The 17,399-nt window shown below is 69.8% G+C and overlaps 2 protein-coding genes across 3 annotated transcripts; one reads left to right on the top strand and one right to left on the bottom strand.

Annotated features, from left to right (window-relative positions):
• The first annotated feature begins 687 nt into the window (after positions 1–687).
• P2RX3 (purinergic receptor P2X 3) lies at positions 688–4,360 on the top strand. 2 transcript variants are annotated; one of them, XM_068148628.1, is made up of 12 exons: positions 688–886; positions 1,451–1,587; positions 1,643–1,728; positions 1,820–1,886; positions 1,963–2,056; positions 2,149–2,226; positions 2,407–2,548; positions 2,863–2,993; positions 3,090–3,183; positions 3,270–3,335; positions 3,594–3,671; positions 3,824–4,360. In XM_068148628.1, the coding sequence occupies exons 1-12, from the start codon at positions 747–749 to the stop codon at positions 3,944–3,946; spliced, it is 1,236 nt and encodes a 411-aa protein (XP_068004729.1). In that variant the 5' UTR covers positions 688–746; the 3' UTR covers positions 3,947–4,360. The 2 variants fall into 2 exon arrangements, with proteins under 2 accessions (XP_068004729.1, XP_068004728.1); XM_068148627.1 differs by lacking the exon at positions 1,820–1,886 and having other exon boundaries at positions 1,451–1,728.
• Positions 4,361–5,191: 831 nt separating this feature from the next.
• Positions 5,192–16,005, bottom strand: SLC43A3 (solute carrier family 43 member 3). The gene is made up of 14 exons (XM_068148568.1): positions 15,900–16,005; positions 14,943–15,150; positions 10,600–10,790; positions 10,060–10,189; positions 9,467–9,513; positions 9,305–9,381; positions 9,128–9,220; positions 8,911–9,050; positions 8,572–8,678; positions 7,920–8,078; positions 7,722–7,835; positions 7,319–7,505; positions 6,861–6,984; positions 5,192–5,452 (listed from the first exon to the last, which is right to left on the bottom strand). Exons 1-14 carry the CDS (start codon positions 16,003–16,005, stop codon positions 5,297–5,299), a joined length of 1,839 nt encoding a protein of 612 aa, XP_068004669.1. The 3' UTR covers positions 5,192–5,296.
• Positions 16,006–17,399: the final 1,394 nt, after the last annotated feature.

Genomic DNA, 17,399 nt, shown 5'->3' with positions numbered 1-17,399 from the left:
GTGGGGACACCCAAAAGAGGAGGCGCTCCCGGAGTGGGGCACCTAAAAGCGGCGTACCCCCAAAACCTGGGGGGACGCCGGCTGCCCCCGTGACGTCTCCGCGACGGCGGGGGTGGAGCGGGTTCGTCAGGGCTTGGGGCACTGCAAGACCGAGGCACCTCCAACACGGGGACACCGCAAAGATAGGACACCCCTAAAATGGGGGCACCCCAAAGGAGAGGCGCCCTCGGTATGGGGCACTCCCAAAGCCTGGAGATCACACGCACAGGGCACACCCGGACAGGGGAGCCCTTAAATCCAGGCACCCCAGCCTCGGGACGACCCCCAGATGTGGGGTGACCCCCGTGCCCTCCAGGGCGGGCGTTCCCCAGCGTTGGGTACCCCATGAGGACGGCGGGGACCCCATCGGGGGCTGCCCCCATCTCAGGGGACCCCTGGGCGGGGGGAGCCGGGCACAGCCCAGCCGCCCCTTCCACCCCCCCCTAGAGGGGAGTGAGAACCTGCCCCGCCCTTCGGGCTGTGGCCCCGCCCTCTGCCCCGCCCTGCCTGCACCCCCTGAGCCCCCACCCCCGCTGCCCGTACCCCGCAGCCCTGCCCTGCCCACGCCAGCCTCCGCTGCCCGTGCCCCCCGACTGCTGCTGCACACCTCACCCCCTCTGCCTGTCTCCCTGCCTGCACCCCGCCAGCCCTGCCTGCATCACCCCTCACTACCCGTACCCCTGCCCGTACCCCTGTCCGCCCTGCCCATGCCCTGCCCGTGCTCCCCCGCCCGCTGGCTGAGAGACTTCTTCTCGTACGAGACCCCCAAGTCGGTGGTGGTGAAGAGCTGGGTGGTGGGGGTCGTCAACCGCAGCGTGCAGCTCCTCATCCTCGCCTACTTTGTCGGGTGAGACTCCCCCGGGACCCCAGACTCCTCTCTGCCGCCAGCCCTCCCCGCCCAGCCCAGCGCTCGGCGGGGGGTACGCGGGTGGCGGTGGGAGCTGCTGCGGGTGGGACCCGAAGGGCGATAGCGAGGAGATAGCCCGGGCAGGGCGTGGGGCACGGGGAGGTGGCCGGGAGGGGGGCGGTGGGTGACAGGAGAGAAGGCGACAAGCGTGTCAGCGCCTGGACGAGCGGATCTGCCGGTACAGGTGACACGGAGGGGACAGCCGGGAGAGTGTGGCGGTGCGAGTGACACAAGGGGGACAGCGAGGGGAGGGGGAGGGTGCCCGTGAGGGGACAGCAAGGAGAGCACGCTGGTGGCGGTGACAGCTGGGTGGTGAGCAGGTGGCACAAGGAGGGCAGCGAGGAGAGGGGTGTCGGTGCGGGTGACAGCTGGGGGGGTGACGGTGAGGGACGGCAGCAGCGGCAGGGGCACGGCGAATGGCAGCAGGGAGTGGTAGGTCCCGTGGGGATGCCGGGGTTGAGGGGGAGCTGTCCCCAGCGTCCCCCCCTGCGGGTGCTGTCCCAGATGGGTGTTCATCCATGAGAAAGCCTACCAGGTGCGGGACACTGTCATCGAGTCCTCCGTGGTCACCAAGGTGAAGGGCATCGGGCGCTACGCGGGCCGCGTGCTGGACACGGCCGACTACGTCACCCCCCCCCGAGGTGAGGGGCACCGGACCCCCCAGCTTCCCTCCTCGGGGGGACGCTGGGGTGACAGTTACGTCCTTGCAGGGCACCTCGGTGTTTGTGGTGGTCACCAAGCAGATCGTGACGGAGAACCAGACCCAGGGAGTCTGCCCGGAGGTGCAGGAGGGTGGCAGGAGGTTGGGGGGGAGGACACACACCGGGGTCCCCTGTGCCCTCCATGCCTCCATCACCTCCCTGTGCCCCACAGAGCGACCCCACGTTCCACTGCTCCGCCGACCGTGACTGCCAGGGGCCAAGCCCTGTCTCGGGCAGCGGTGAGGTGCTGGGGGGGGTCGCCGGGAAGGTCGGGGGGGTTGGGGTCGAGTCCCTCCGCTGACGTCTCGTCCCCAGGGGTCCTGACCGGGCGCTGCATCCGCTACAACGGCACCCTGCGGTCCTGCGAGATCCGCGGCTGGTGCCCGGCCGAGGTGGACACCGTGGACGTGTGAGTGTGACTGGCGGCGCGGGGGGAGGCCACGGGGCCGTGTCACCCTCACAGCGTCCCCAGGGTCACCCCCTCTGCCCCCTTCCCCCCAGGCCTGTCATGATGGAGGCTGAAAACTTCACCCTTCTGATCAAGAACAGCATCCGCTTCCCGCTGTTCGGCTTCGAGAAGTGAGCGGGGGCCGCAGGGAGCCTGTCCCCACTGTCCCCCCCCGTGCCCCCTCACGTCCCCCCTGCCCCTCCTGTTCTCCAGCCCAGACGGCTAACGGCCACAGCCCTATGTCCCCCTGCCTCCCCCGCGTCCGGCTGGCTGGTGGACCCCCACGTCCCCCGTGTCTCCGTGTCCCCCAGGGCCAACCTGCCCCCCCCCGGCAGCGGCGTGTCCCTGAGTCGCTGCCGGTTTCACCCCGAGCTGGCTCCTCTGTGCCCCATCCTGCGGCTGGGCGACGTGGTGCGGCTGGCAGGACAGGACTTCCCCGCGCTGGCCACCACCGTGAGCGGGGGACACGGCACCGGGGCCACGGGGGGTGGGAGCAGGGAGCTGTGACACGGGGAAGGAGGGACCTGGGACCAGGAGGACCTGGGAAGATGGAATGCGGGGATGTGGGCAGCCGGGTGCGGGAACACAAGGATGTGCAGGGGCACGGGGACACAACAGCCTGGTGGCACAGGGCATGGAGACAGCCAGGGGCCGGTGGGGCACAGGGAGGTGAGACGTGAGGACAGGGAGCTGTGGGACCACAGGGCTGAGGGGCTGTAGGGTAGAGGGGGCTGTGGGTCGTGCATGGCTGACTGTGTGTGGGGCAGGGGGGAGTGCTGGGCATCAAGATCGGGTGGGTATGTGACCTGGACCGGGCATGGGAGCGCTGCCAGCCCCGGTACTCCTTCACCCGCCTGGACGGACGTGCCCACGCCCCTGCCTCCGGATACAACTTCAGGTACCACTGGTGGCTGCAGGGGACACGTGTGACACATGTGTGGCACACGTGTGTGTGCTGCCCACCAGGGCCCCACCTGCCCTGTGCCCCGTGCAGGCATGCCAGGTACTACCGCTGGCCCAACGGTTCCGAGCACCGCACCCTCACCAAGGCCTTTGGCATCCGCTTTGACGTTCTGGTGTATGGCAATGTAGGTGTGGGGCTGGGGGCCCTGGCACCCCGTGAGGCTGCAGAGGGTGTTGGACCCCCCCACCAATGGGGATTCTGCACCCCCAGGCTGGGAAGTTTGGCATCGTCCCTACCCTCATCAACACGGTGGCAGCTTTCACCTCCATTGGTGTGGTGAGTTGTGGCCGTCCTCAGCCCGCGGGTGGCAGCAGCTCTGTCATGGCTCCTTCGGGGGGCAGCTTCAAGAGGCCCCCGTTCGCCCCACAGGCGTGGGGCAGAGAGGGGCAAGGATGCCCCGTAGCGATTGTTAGGGCGTGGGGACACAGCGGCACCTCGGTGTGATGGCAGCCGGGCTCCATGGGGGGCTGCAGGGTATCGGGGGGGTGCCCCATGGCACCGGGGCTGCCCCACCCCAGCGCTGCCTCCTGCCAGGGCACGGTGCTGTGCGACATCATCCTGCTCAACTTCCTGAAGGGGGCCGACCACTACAAGGCTCGCAAGTTCGAGGAGGTCGGTGTGGGGCTGAGCCCACCCTGGGGTCGCCTCGGGGGGAGCTGCATCAGGCTGCGCCGGGAGGGGCGACACAGGCAGAGCCCCTGAGCCCCAACGGTACCCTGGCTGCGGGGCGGGGACTAACCTGGTGCCTGTCCCCTGCCCCACAGGTGCCAGAGGTTGGAGCGCCCACGTCCCCCCCCAGCCCCTCAGCCAGCGCCCGCGGGGGGCTGGGGGGCTGCAGCCGCGACAAGCAGTCCACGGACTCGGGCACCTTCTCCCTCGGCCTGTAGCCCTGGGTGCCAAGGGGCACCCCCCGCCTGCCCCCTGCAACAGGGCACCTCCCCTCCTCTTCCCTGCCGCGGGACAGCCCCCACCCACTTTCCGCCCACCCCAGGCTGCCTCCCCCTGCTCTGTCCCCATCCCTAGGCTGCCCCAGCCCCATTGTCCCCCGTCCCAGGTACCACCCCAAGACCCCCGAGTCCCCGCGGCAGCCCCATCTCCAGACAAGGGCCCTGGGGGTGCCCAGGGCTAGGGCTGTTCCCTGGGGCACTGGGTGCTGCTGGGTGCCAGGGTCGATGCCCCACTCTTTCACCAGATGGGTGCTGCCCCCTCGGTGCCCCGCACCTTTGCCACCCCTGCTATGCCCTGCTTCCAGCCAGCCCCAGGCTCGGGGGTCTGCACCCCCACCCCAATAAAGTCACCTCACAGCACCCACGGGGCTCAGCTTGGGCAGCACTCTGAGGCACTGCGGCTGGTTCTGGGGCACTGGGGTTGGGTGCCAGGCACCAGGGTTGGTTCTGGGGCACTGGGGTTGGGTGCCAGGTGCTGGGGCTGGTTTTGAGCTGCTGAGGTTGGGTGCCAGGCACTGTGACTGGGTGCTGAGGTGGGTCAGTGTGAGTTGCAGTGTGAGGATGCCAGCCCCTGGAATTATGCCAGCTGGGCACCAACCCAGCCCTGCTGCATCTTCACCTCCTGCACCATCATCAGCACCCACAGTGAGAGCCCCTGCTGGGGCACTCTGGCACTGGGGACACTGGAAGGGGCACAAGGGATGGAGAAGGGCATTGGGAGGAGGCACAGACCACTGGTGTCAAGGGGAGAGGCACTGGGAGGGGGTACAGGCCACTGGGCACAAGGGGAAGGGGCACTGGGAGCACTGGAGGCCACTCCCTGGCCCTGATGCTGTTCCTCGCTCCCATCCGGGCTCTGGAAAAGCTGCTCCTGCTTTAGCCTGTGCCCCTTCCTCTGCCAGTGCTGAGGGCACCCACGGGCACTGCCCATCCTTCCTCTGCCAGTGCTGAGGGCACCTATGGGAATGCCCCCAGGACCCGCTGCAGCCCCTGCCCTGTCCCTGTCCCAGTAAAGTGGAGTCTGCCCTGGCCACGTCCGTGCAGGGGGCCGTGGGGAGGGGCTGTGGGGAGGAGCCATGAGGAGGGTCTGTGCCCCCCGTCGGCAGCAGGTCGGTGCCCAGCCCCACAGCAGACCCCGGGGGCAGCCCGGGAGCAGCCGGCCCAGGGGAAGGCAGCAGAGTGAGCCGGGGTGGGGCTGAGCTTTATTCTCCCCCCAACACCTCCCAGCACCCCCCAGGCCAGTACCAAACGGGTACTGGGCATCGGGCTGGCACTGGGCAAATGTGGGGCTCAGTGGGTGGTCTCGGCAGGCGTCTCGGCGCCGGGGGGGGCCGCCAGGGGGGTGCCGGCAGCCCCCAGCTCCTGGGCTCGCCTCCGGCACTCGCGGGCCACCACCACCGGGCTGACAAAGGCCACCAGCACCACGGCGATCATCCCCAGGTTCACCTGCGGGGCAGGAGAGGGAGGCAGGGTGAGGGGCCAAGGGCTGACCCCACCCCAGGGCATGGGGACAGCTCTGCAACCCCCCCAGCACCCCCTGCCCTCAAGAGCCCTCAATCGAACACAGGTCTGCATGGACCAGCATCAGGACCACCATTAACCGTTGGGGCAGGACCCCCACTTCCCACGGGGCAGGACCTCCAGTTCCCCGGGGCAGGACCCCCAGTTCCCTGGGGCAGGACCCCTGCTTCCCACGGGGCACAATCCCCACCTCCCACGGGGCAGGACCCCCAGGTCCCCAGGGCAGGACCCCCAGTTCCCCGGGGCAGGACCCCCACTTCCCATGGGGCAGGACCCCCAGTTCCCCGGGGCAGGACCCCAGTTCCCCAGGGCAGGACCTCCAGTTCCCCGGGGCAGGACCCCCAGTTCCCCAGGGCAGGACCTCCAGTTCCCCGGGGCAGGACCCCCAGTTCCCCAGGGCAGGACCTCCAGTTCCCCAGGGCAGGACCCCCAGTTCCCCAGGGCAGGACCTCCAGTTCCCCGGGGCAGGACCCCCAGTTCCCCAGGGCAGGACCTCCAGTTCCCCGGGGCAGGACCCCCAGTTCCCCAGGGCAGGACCTCCAGTTCCCCGGGGCAGGACCCCCAGTTCCCCAGGGCAGGACCTCCAGTTCCCTGGGGCAGGACCCCCAGTTCCCCAGGGCAGGACCCCCAGTTCCCCGGGGCAGGACCCCCAGTTCCCTGGGGCAGGACCCCAGTTCCCCAGGGCAGGACCTCCAGTTCCCCGGGGCAGGACCCCCAGTTCCCTGGGGCAGGACCCCCAGTTCCCCAGGGCAGGACCCCCAGTTCCCCGGGGCAGGACCCCCAGTTCCCTGGGGCAGGACCCCAGTTCCCCAGGGCAGGACCTCCAGTTCCCCGGGGCAGGACCCCCAGTTCCCTGGGGCAGGACCCCCAGTTCCCCAGGGCAGGACCCCCAGTTCCCCGGGGCAGGACCCTCAGTTCCCCGGGGCAGGACCCCCAGTTCCCTGGGGCAGGACCTCCAGTTCCCCAGGACAGGACCCCCAGTTCCCTGGGGCAGGACCCCTGCTTCCCACGGGGCACAATCCCCACCTCCCACGGGGCAGGACCCCCACTTCCCATGGGGCAGGACCCCCAGTTCCCCAGGGCAGGACCTCCAGTTCCCCGGGGCAGGACCCCCGCTTCCCACAGGGCACGATCCCCACTTCCTACGGGGCAGGACCCCCAGTTCCCTGGGGCAGGACCTCCAGTTCCCCGGGGCAGGACCCCAGTTCCCTGGGGCAGGACACCCAGTTCCCCAGGGCAGGACCTCCAGTTCCCCGGGGCAGGACCCCCAGTTCCCCGGGGCAGGACCCCGTTGTTCCTGGGCAGAGGGTGGGGCAGCAGCCAGGGCACTCACGTAGAAGGGGTCCCCGCCCAGGGGTCCCTGCACGAGGGCGACACAGGGGTACTGCAGCAGGGCCACCAGCGCCGAGAGGGCCATGGCCAGGCCGTAGAGCTTCCCGAAGTGCTGTGCTGGGAACCTGCCCAGACGCTTGGTCACCACCCTGGCGACACCCCCAGCCCTGCCACCGTCCCTGCCACCTCTGCCCTCACCCCACCACCGCGTCCCCTGCCACCACCACCTCGCTTTCCATCACCCAACCCCTGACCACTCTGTCCCCTGCCACTCCTGCCCGGACCCCACCCCCACGTCCCCTGTCCCCACCCCACGGCTTTACCACCACCTTGTCCTCCCCCTCCCACTCCCTTGCCCCTCCTGCCCAGTCCCCTGCCACTCTGACCCCTCCACCATCCTCCCTGCCCCCTTTGCCCCAGCGCTGCCACCGCGTCCCCCGTGCCCAGGGCTGGACTCACGCGATGGCAAGGAAGGCAGCGTTGCCCCCGTAGAGGAAGGAGCGGCTCAGCACCTGCAGCACGAAGGTGGCAAACTGGACGGGCAGGACGGGCACAGCCGCGCACACCGAGAACAGCAGGCACTGCGCCACTGTCACCACCAGGGACAGCACCGACGCCTGCAGGTCGGCCAAGGCGCCCAGGGCTCCTGCGGACGGCAGACAGGCTCAGGGACGGCCTGAGGCACGGCCAGGGCCCACCCTGCGGACATGGCAGGGGACTGGTGGCATCTGGGCATGGCACAGAGGGCAGGGACACGTCCCCAAGCTCCGGATGGGGGAGATGGCAGAGCAGCAGGGGCACAGGGGGGTGGACATCGGCAGGCTGGACCCGTGGGGCACAGGGGGGGCCGGTGCCTGCTTACCGTCGGGGCGGGGGCTCCGTCCCCGCTTGTGCCAGTCGAGGATGAGCCCATTCCAGGGGGCACAGAGCACCCCGCAGAGCTGGGTGAAGGCGAAGGCGTTGGTGTAGGTGCTGACTGCGGGGAGAGGGCATCAGGGCAGGGCTGGAGCACCCTAACGGCTGTGCCCCCCCCAGACCCCGCCCCGCAGCGCTCCCTTACCGAGGTGGGGGTCCCCGCGGGCCAGGTGGTCCAGGAGGGGGTTGAGGGTGCCAATGAAGAGGTAGTGCCGGAGCTGCATGGCCGAGAGCCAGGCCACGTGCCAGGCGAACAGCGCCGAGAACACGCAGGCCCCGAAGGGCATCCCGGGGGCAGTGCCCCCTGACACGGGCATCAGGGCAGTGCCAGGCCTGGCCCCCCCCTGCACAAGCCCTGCCCTGGGCATGCCCACCCTGGACCCATGCACTGTGGCCACTGCTCAGCCCCTGCCCCCAGGGTCCCCCCAGCACCCACCCGCACAGCCATGCCCCTCATCGGCATAGCCACGCCCATCCTCCTGCCACACCCAACCCGGCCACACCTCCACGTGCATAGCCACGCCCATCCACTGTCCACAGCCAGCCACACCCAGTCCCAGCCACACCCCCTCATCTGCATAACACTGCCCCCATAACGACCACACCCATCTGCAACCACGCCCACCCCATCATACGCTCCCTCCCTTGCATAGCCCCGCCCCCCGACCACACCCCTTATTATGCACAGCCAATCGCACCCCTGCAGTCCCACCCCCCTCCACGTGCCCCCTTGGCCATGCCCCTGCCAAGCCCCGCCCCCACAACCAAGCCCCGCCCCCTCAAGCCCCGCCCATCACCTCTGCCCGCGCTGGGCTCCGGGGGGGTCTCGCCGGCGCCGCCCTCCTCCACCGGCCGCTTCTCCTCGTAGGTGCGGTAGGACTGCGACCTCCCCGGGCACCGCAGCCTGGCCCCCACCCACAGCGTGAGACCCACTGCCACCCGCGGGACCGGACCCCCAACCACCCTGGGATGCACCCAGCACCAACCACAGGATGGGACCCATCCTCGACTGCGGCACAGGGACCACCCCCCCTCGGGGCGGGCACTGCCATCACCACCACCCACGGCACCAGTGCCACTGAGCTCCCGTGCGACGGGCACCACCCGCCGCGGGGCAGGCTCCTGCCCTTCCTTACCCATAGTCGTAGGCGGGGGGCAGGGGGTAGGGGATGCGCCGGCGGGGCATGAGGAAGAGGGTGCGCAGCAGGTGCCAGGCGCTGCAGGCCGCCAGGAAGAGGAACATGGAGCGCAGGGACAGCCCCCGCTCGTAGAGCACCTGCGGGCGGGCAGAGGGTGAGGCGGGGCCAGCAGGGTGCTAGGCCATCGTCTGCCACCCCACCGAGCGCCACCCACCTTGACGATGAGGAAGGTGGCAGAGGAGGAGTCGAAGGCCCCGTTGTAGAGCGTGATGATGATGGAGCGGTACTTGCCGAAGAGGTTACCCACCTGGCATGGGGACAGCCCCTGTGCCATCAAGACCCCCCGGGCACCCCAGCCGGAGGGTGAGGGTCAGGGTGCCAGGGGACTCACCTGCATGTTGGTGAGGATGAGGAGGATGCCACCCACTGAGAGCATGGACATGGCTGGGAAGAGCAGCACTGCCAGCCCTGGGGACACAGGGGTCAGCAGGGCCGGGGGGCACCCTCCCGGGCCCCCTCCCAGACTGGGCACCTGATGCCCCCAGGGTCTCACCTGGGGTGGAGAAGGCAACGAGCAGGGTCCCGCCGGTGTAGAGGGAGCTGGGGCGGGGGGACAGCAGTGACAGGTCAGGACAGGCTCCGGGGGGGGCACCCCCAGCTGCTGTCACCTCAGCACCCAGCACCCTGGTGTCTCATGGGTGCTCCACTGCCTCCTGGCACCCCCGCGCCAAGGCATGTGGGGACCCAGAGGGGGCTATGGTTATGGTGGTGCCCTGGGGACACCAGGGACACCCAAGGGCACCTGAGGGACAGCAGGGGGGTGGTGGGGCAGCTAGAGGGGGGCATGAAACACACTGGGGACATTGAGTGACAGCGAGAGACAGGTGCCAGGATGGGCTCTACCCTGACTGGCATCCCAAAGCCAGGGCCTGGGACCTGTACGGGTACCCACCAGCCATCATGGGTGCCCCCAGCCCCATGGGTGCCCCAGCAGTGCCAGCCCCACCCTGCCTGGCCACCTCGATAACCACCTGCCCTCGATAACACCCCCAGCCCAGCTGCTGCCACCAGCCCACTGAGGACCAGCCGTGCCCACCCCGCCCCCAGGGGTGCCCTGCCCACTGTGCCCGCCCCGTGCCCACTCACATGGCGATGAGGCGGGCGACAGCGGTGCCAAAGCGGTCGAAGATGAAGCCCATGGGGAAGGTCATGAAGTTGTTCATGACGGAGCCAATGGTGAAGACCAGGGAGAACTGCTCGTCCTGGCGGCTGCAGTCTGCGGGCACACCGGGCAGCGCCGGGCAGCGGCAGCGGGCACACAGGCATGAAGTCATCAGGGACAGAGGGCACCACGGGGTATCAGGACAGCAGGTAAATGGGCATGGGGACAGCGGGGACATGAGGCTCCCCAGGGCATCAGGACAGAGTGGGCACGGGCATAGGGATGGCAGGGACGCAAGCCTGGCAGCCATGGGGAGCTGGGGCACTGCAGGACGTAAGGACAACAGAGTGGGCAGGGACCTGAGGGCAGCAGAGACACTGGCACAGGGCAGCAGGGCTACAGGGCACCACAGGCCACCAGCACCACACGAACAAGGGGACATGAGGGGACACAAGGCAGGCTGGCAGCAGGGCCGGGGCCAGCGCTGGCATGGCGAGAGGGCTGGGGGGCAGCGGGGTCCGTACCAGGCAGCCCGGAGTGCTCGGAGGTGGCATTGTGGCACAGGTCTGCGAAGTAGTGCAGCTCCTTGAGCACGAAGACCAGCGAGGCCCAGCCGAAGATGATGCCGCAGAAGGCTCCGCACTCCAGCAGCCCCGAGAGCAGCGTGCCCAGGCGCTTGGCCAGCCCCGCGCCCCCCCCCCGCCATGGCACCGGCCTGCGGGGCACACACAGCCGTCACCCCCCGCCACACAGCCTGGCACCGGCCTGCGGGGCACACACAGCCGTCACCCCCCCGCCACACAGCCTGGCACCTCCCCGCGCAACCCAGCTCCCACCAGCTGACATCCCCCCGTGCTGCCTGCCACCCGCCTGGCAGTGCCCCCCGTGCTGCCTGGCTCCCGCCTGGCAGTGCCCCCCGTGCTGCCTGGCTCCCACCTGGCAATGCCCCCCGTGCTGCCTGCCACCCGCCTGGCAGTGCCCCCCGTGCTGCCTGGCTCCCACCTGGCAATGCCCCCCGTGCTGCCTGCCACCCGCCTGGCAGTGCCCCCTGTGCTGCCTGGCACCTGCCTGGCAACGCCCCCCGTGCTGCCTGGCACCCGCCTGGCAGTGTCCCCTGTGCTGCCTGGCACCTGCCTGGCAACGCCCCCCGTGCTGCCTGGCACCCGCCTGACAGTGCCCCCTCTGCTGCCTGGCACCCGCCTGGCAGTGCCCCCGTGCTGCCTGGCTCCCGCCTGGCAGTGCCCCCCGTGCTGCCTGGCTCCTGACTGGCAGTGCCCCCCGTGCTGCCTGGTACCCGCCTGGCAGTGCCCCCCGTGCTGCCTGGCTCCTGACTGGCAGTGCCCCCCGTGCTGCCTGGCTCCCGCCTCGCTCACATCCTGGAGCCCTCTGCGTGCACCCAGCAGCCTGAGCAGGGCCTTGGGCCAAGGTCACCTCGGTCCCAGCTCTGCCCCCTGGCCCCAGGCCTGCGGCTCCCTGCCCCCTCTCCGTGGCAGAGCAGGGGCAGGGGCGCTGCGGGCAGCCGGGGCCTGGCAGGTGGGCGTGCACGGGCTGCCAGGGGTGCACAGCTGCCGAGCACAGGCACAGGTGTGCCAGCACACGCGTGTGCGCGGGCTGACACCTGTGTGTCACCTGTGTGCGTGCGCGCCAGGGATCTTGCACACTCTCACACGTGCTTATGCACACGCACACGTGAACACACGTGCTCGCACTCACGTCTACATGTGTGCACACATGCGTGCACACTCACACCTGTGCTGGCACACACACGCACAGACTCACACATGTGATTACACACATGTGCTCATGCACGTGCACACCCATGTGCTTACTACACATGCCCACAAGTGTGCACACGTGCTCACACACACACATGCTCACACACACACGTGCTCACACACACACGTGCTCACACGCATCTTCACACACATGCACACACAGAGCTGTGCTCACATTCACACACATGCTCACACTCACACACACACATGTGCTCACACACACACAAACACACTCGTGCTCACACTCACACACATGCTCACACACACTCACACATGTGCTCACACACACTCACACACGTGCTCACACTCACACTCACACACTCACACATGTGCTCACACACACACACGTGCTCACACTCACTCACACTCACACACGTGCTCACACACTCACACACGTGCTCACACTCACACACGTGCTCACACTCACACTCACACACACACGTGCTCACACTCACACTCACACTCACACATGTGCTCACACACACTCACGCACGTGCTCACACACACACACGTGCTCACACTCACACACATGCTCACACACACTCACACACGTGCTCACACTCACACTCACACACACACGTGCTCACACTCACACTCACACTCACACATGTGCTCACACACACTCACGCACGTGCTCACACACACACACGTGCTCACACTCACACACATGCTCACACACACTCACACACGTGCTCACACTCACACTCACGCACGTGCTCACACTCACACACACACTCACGTGCTCACACTCACACTCACGCACGTGCTCACACTCACAGCTCAGCGTGCTGGCAGCCCCCTGGCACCCCTCACCCCACCTGCGCGAGGCCCTCCCGCCGGCGCTGCTGCCACTGCCGCCACGGAGTTTGGACCCTGGCAGGGGTGCCAGGCGAGTGGGGCACACCCACAGCCCCACACCCTGCTCCCCCCACGCCAATCTCCCAGGCGCAGCCAGGGTCCCCCCGGCGCTGGCTGCACCGATAGTGGCTGGCACCCCCCACGGGCCCTTATCGCCCCAGGCCAGCCCTGGCCCAGGCCCAGTCCCTGGGGATGCTGAAACCCTGCCAGGCACCTGGTGTGTGCACTGGGGGCACGGGCACCCCCTGGGGACACTGGCACCCCCACTGGAGACCTGGCACAGCCCTTGGGAACCTGGCACACTCCCTGGGAACACTGGCACGCTGCCGGACACCCTGGTTCGTGCCTTGTGGACACCAGCAGACACCCCTGGAGCCAACAGCACCCTCCTGGGGACGCTGGCACACACTTGTGGACGATGGCACTCCCCAGGTACTGGCACGGGTACTGGGAACCCATCCGGCCACACCAGGGGCCCTGGCACCCTCTTTGGGAAGCTGGCAGCCTCCCCGGGGACAGTGGTGCAGCCCTGGAGACACTGGCAGGCAGCCTGGCACGCTGACACACCCCCTGGGGCCCTGGCACCTCCCTGGGGACACTGGCACGTCCCTCGGGGACCCTGGCATGGCTCTTGGAGACACTGCCACAGCTCTGAGACTCTGTACCCCCACCTCGAGACCTCATGATGCCCACGCAGACTCTGGCACGCTGCTGGGCACCGTGGCACTTCCCACGTGGGCACTGTCCCCTTCTCACCGGGGACCCCAACCCCCCTGCTGGGGACGCTGCTACCCCCCAGGGGTCTGCGAGCCCTCTGCTGATCTACCATGTCCGGGGGCACCTGGACACCCCCGTCCCTGCCGCTCCAGCTCCGTGCCCGTCGCTGCCACCGGCCCCACTCCCTGTGCCCCCCACTCACCGGCCCCGGGCCCCCGCCGGCCGTGCCCGGTCGCGCTGTAATGGCCGCTAATGAGCCTCATTACAGCGCCCGGGTAAAGATTAACCGGGCGGGGGCTGAGCCCGCGGGGGGGCCGAGCTATCTATAGCACCGCGGGGGGCACACTGCTGGGGCACCTCGGGTACCCCACCATGGGGCACTCCATCACGGGGGGGACTGCAAGGTACCCTCAAGGCATCCCAGCGTGGGTGTCAGCCTCTGGGGCACCCCAGGGCACCCGGAGTCACTCTGTCACCCGGGCCGCTGCCTGGGGCACCCCAGGGCATCCGGGGCACCCCATCGTGGGTGCCACTGCCAGGGGCGTCCAGAGACACCTGGCGAGGCGGAGGCCACTACTGCGGCACCCTGAGACACCCCCGCCACGGGTGTCACCACTGGGGCACCCCGAGACACCCACAGGGGGCATTTGCCACCAAGCCCCAGCCGTGCCACGCTGGTCCCTCCTTGCCAGCCATATTGGTGAGCCCCACACACTGCGATCCCCCACCGGGGAGCAAGAAGATCGGGGGACCCCCAGCTCCGGTAGCTCTGGCCCCATCTGGCTGCGTCCCCCGCCTGCTCCCCCCGGGCCGTGACCGGGAGCAGGAGGAGAAAGGAGCCACCCCGTCCTGGCAGCGAGGGCACAGGCGGGCACAGGCGGGCACAGGCGGGCACAGGCTGGCTCCGGCCTCGGCCACTTCAGTAATTAATAATTAACGGTAATGAGGCTGCTTCGCTCCCGCGCAGGCCCCCAGAGGCTGCTGGGGAGACCACGGGCATCCCCCTGCCCGGGATATGGGGTGCCAGGGGTGGGCAGTGCCAGCGTCTCACGGCGGCGCGGGCAAGGGGAAGTGATGTCACCCCCGCGCGTGGGCCTTTGTCCACGCCTGTGTGGCGGGGGGGACACATGTGATAGACTGTCCCGGTCACCTCGGACACGGGCAGCCGTGGGGCACAACACTGCCCGCGCCCAGAGCCTGACCTACCCCGCGGGGGGCACCGGGGCACCCTGCCAGACCCCACAGAGCTCAGGGTGCGGTGCAGGGCAGAGGGGGACGGATGGATGAGCCGAGGCGGGGGACACGCGGGACCCCCAGCCACAGCCTAGCCCCACACCCGGGGCCCAGCCCGCCACGACCCGCCAGCCCCGCGCTGCGGTGGCCGCACAGCCCCCGCCGGCCCCGCCATGCCGCCCGGCCCCGCCATGCCGCCCGGTCCCGCCGCTGCGCCCGGCTGGGCGGGTCGGGACCATCCGGGTCCCTCCACCCCCGCTCAGCCGTATCCCGGCGCTGCTCACCCGGCGGGAGGGACCAGCGGCTCCCTGCGGGTTCCGAGTGCTCCGGTGCTGCTCCCTGCGTCCCGGGTCTCCGGTAGGTTCGCCCGGTCCCGCTGCTCCGATGCTGCCCGCTCGGCCCCGGCGCTGGGCGGAGCAGCCCCGCTCGGACCCGCCCTCGGCGCGGAGCGGGGGGCTCCGGGCGGGGCCCCGATGGAGAAGCGGAACCGGGGTCACCCGGTGGGTCCGCCCCTGGGCGGCTGTCCCGGCAGGGGGCCGTCCCGCGGTGTGCCATGGCACCACCCTTCCCCGGTGTCCTCCCTGGCGCGTTCCGGTGCCACCCGCGGGTGTGCCGCGCCTGTATCAGCTTAGCCCCAAGCCCCGTGGCCGTGCCCCCACAGCCATCCACTGGTGTGCCACCTCCTTACCCTTGGGCCACCCTTGAGCCAACCTTGAGTCACCCTTGGACCGCTTCTGGGTCACTTCCAGCTGTGCCACCCCAGAGCCTCTGCTGGCCAAGTCCCACCGTACCACCTGCAGTGCCATTCTGCTCAGCTCTGCCAGGCTCTGCCCGTGTCTCTGTCCACTCCTGCCCGATGCTGTCCTTGCCTTGGGCGTCTCTGGCATCTGCCCCACCATCGGCCTGGCCTTGTTCCCCGCCTGGGGCTCCCCCAGCCCTCCCCTTGTCCCCCAGTCTGTCTATCTGTCCTTCTGCCACACCATCTATCTGCCTGCCCACCCCTTCGGTGCCAGCAGCCGCCCATCCTGTCCCCAGCCACTGCCACCCTTCCAGCCAGCTGTCCATCTGCTCTGCCAGCTCTGTCTGTCCGCCACCCATCTGTCCATCACCTGTCTGTCACCCATCCATCTGTCTGTCACCCATCCGTCTGTCCATCACCCATGCGTCTGTCCCCCTCCACTCACAGCTCCGCTCTCCTCATGCCCATCCATCTGTCCTACCACCCACCAAGCTGCCCTCACCCGTCCTGCCCACATCCCGCTGGTCCTCCTGCCCTCGCCTGCCCTCGTCCCCATCCAGATGCCCATCTGTCCGTCTGTCCCTGCAGCTGTTCTTCAGTCTGTCCATCTGCTCCCTTTCCAGAGGTTGCCTGCCCAGCCGTCCATCCATCCATCTGTCCTCCACCCAACCCCTCATGGAGCTCTCACCCTCTGCTGCACATCCCAGGCCTGGCTGGCGGCATCAGGCCTGGCCCCGTGCCCCTCTCCCTCATCCCCAGGCAGGTGGTGCAAGCACCCACGGGTGGGTCCATTCCCCTGGGACCCCCTTGCGGACCCCCGAAGGGTGGGCAGAACCCCGTGCCAGGGACGCGGGGGGCACAGTTTGGGAGGGAGCGGATGGCGGCCCCTGAGTCAGCCCCGCGCCGCCCACACCCCCTCCCACGGTGCCCGCCGCGCCAGCTTGTGGCATTTCACTCGCCGGAGACGGTGCCGCAAACACGCCGCGGTGCCAGCGTGTGCCCGAGCCTGGCGCGGCCACGCGTGCCCCCCCGCGTGGGGCCCATAAATCCCCCCCACCGGCCCCCCAAGCTCCCACAGACTCCCGAGATCCTTCGCAGACCCCACAGAGCCCCACAGAGATCCCACGAGACCCCGAGAGACCCCACTGAGACGGCTCGGGTCCCCACAGACCCCCTCAGATCCCCTCAGGCCCGCCGCACCCCAGCCGCGGCCGCCCCGAGGGGTGCGGTGGTCCCGGGTGGGAGCGGCGGGTGGCACCACGGACAGCGCCGGGTCGGGACCACGGACAGCGCCGGGCACGCGTGGGAGCGAGGGCTGGAGCACGCCCACTCGGGCCGTTGAAAGATCCAGCGCCGGGCACCCGACCCCGAGATACCCACCCGTGTGGGTACCGTGCGTCCCATGGGTCCCCGCGGGCATCACCGCCCCGCCACCGTGTGAGGAGGGGACGGACGGACGGGGGGGCTCCGGCGCCGTGCGACCCCCCCCGCGACATCCCCGCGCCAGGCCCCGTGCCCAGCAGGGGGACACCCACCACCGAGTCCCCCCTTCCCGCGGTGGGTCCCGCCGGGGTCCCCCACGTCCCTCCCCGCCGTGGGGCGGGCCGGCCCGGGAGGGGTTAAGCGGCGGGGCCGGCGGCGGGGGGCGGAGCGCGGCCGCCCCGGGATAAGGCGCGGCGCGGGGCCGGGCTCAGCCCCACCGGAGCCGCGGGCAGAGCCGCGCTGAGCTGAGCCCCCCCACCCCGCCCCCCCCTCCCTCTACCCCGGGACCGACCCGCCCGTGCCCGTGCCATGCCCTGGGGCGACGGCTGCTCGGGGCGGCGCGGCGGGGGCGAAGGGTGCGAGCAGCGCCCCCGGCACCGGCCATGAGCCCCGGGGCAGCGGGACGCGCCTGAGCGGCGGCCCCGCCATGGGCCCCCCCCCCGGCCCGGGACCTGCCCCCAGGTAGGCGGGCGGCAGGGGAGGGCGGGAGGGCGAGGGGGACATGGGGGTCGGTTGACCC

This window comes from Melanerpes formicivorus, unplaced genomic scaffold (genome assembly GCF_026170545.1).
Source record: "Melanerpes formicivorus ecotype bairdi unplaced genomic scaffold, bMelFor1.0.p_v2 SCAF_16, whole genome shotgun sequence".
Classification (NCBI taxonomy): Eukaryota; Metazoa; Chordata; class Aves; order Piciformes; family Picidae; genus Melanerpes; species Melanerpes formicivorus.
The sequence above is the reverse complement of the archived record's forward strand: the minus strand, read 5'-3'. Positions and strand labels throughout refer to the sequence as shown.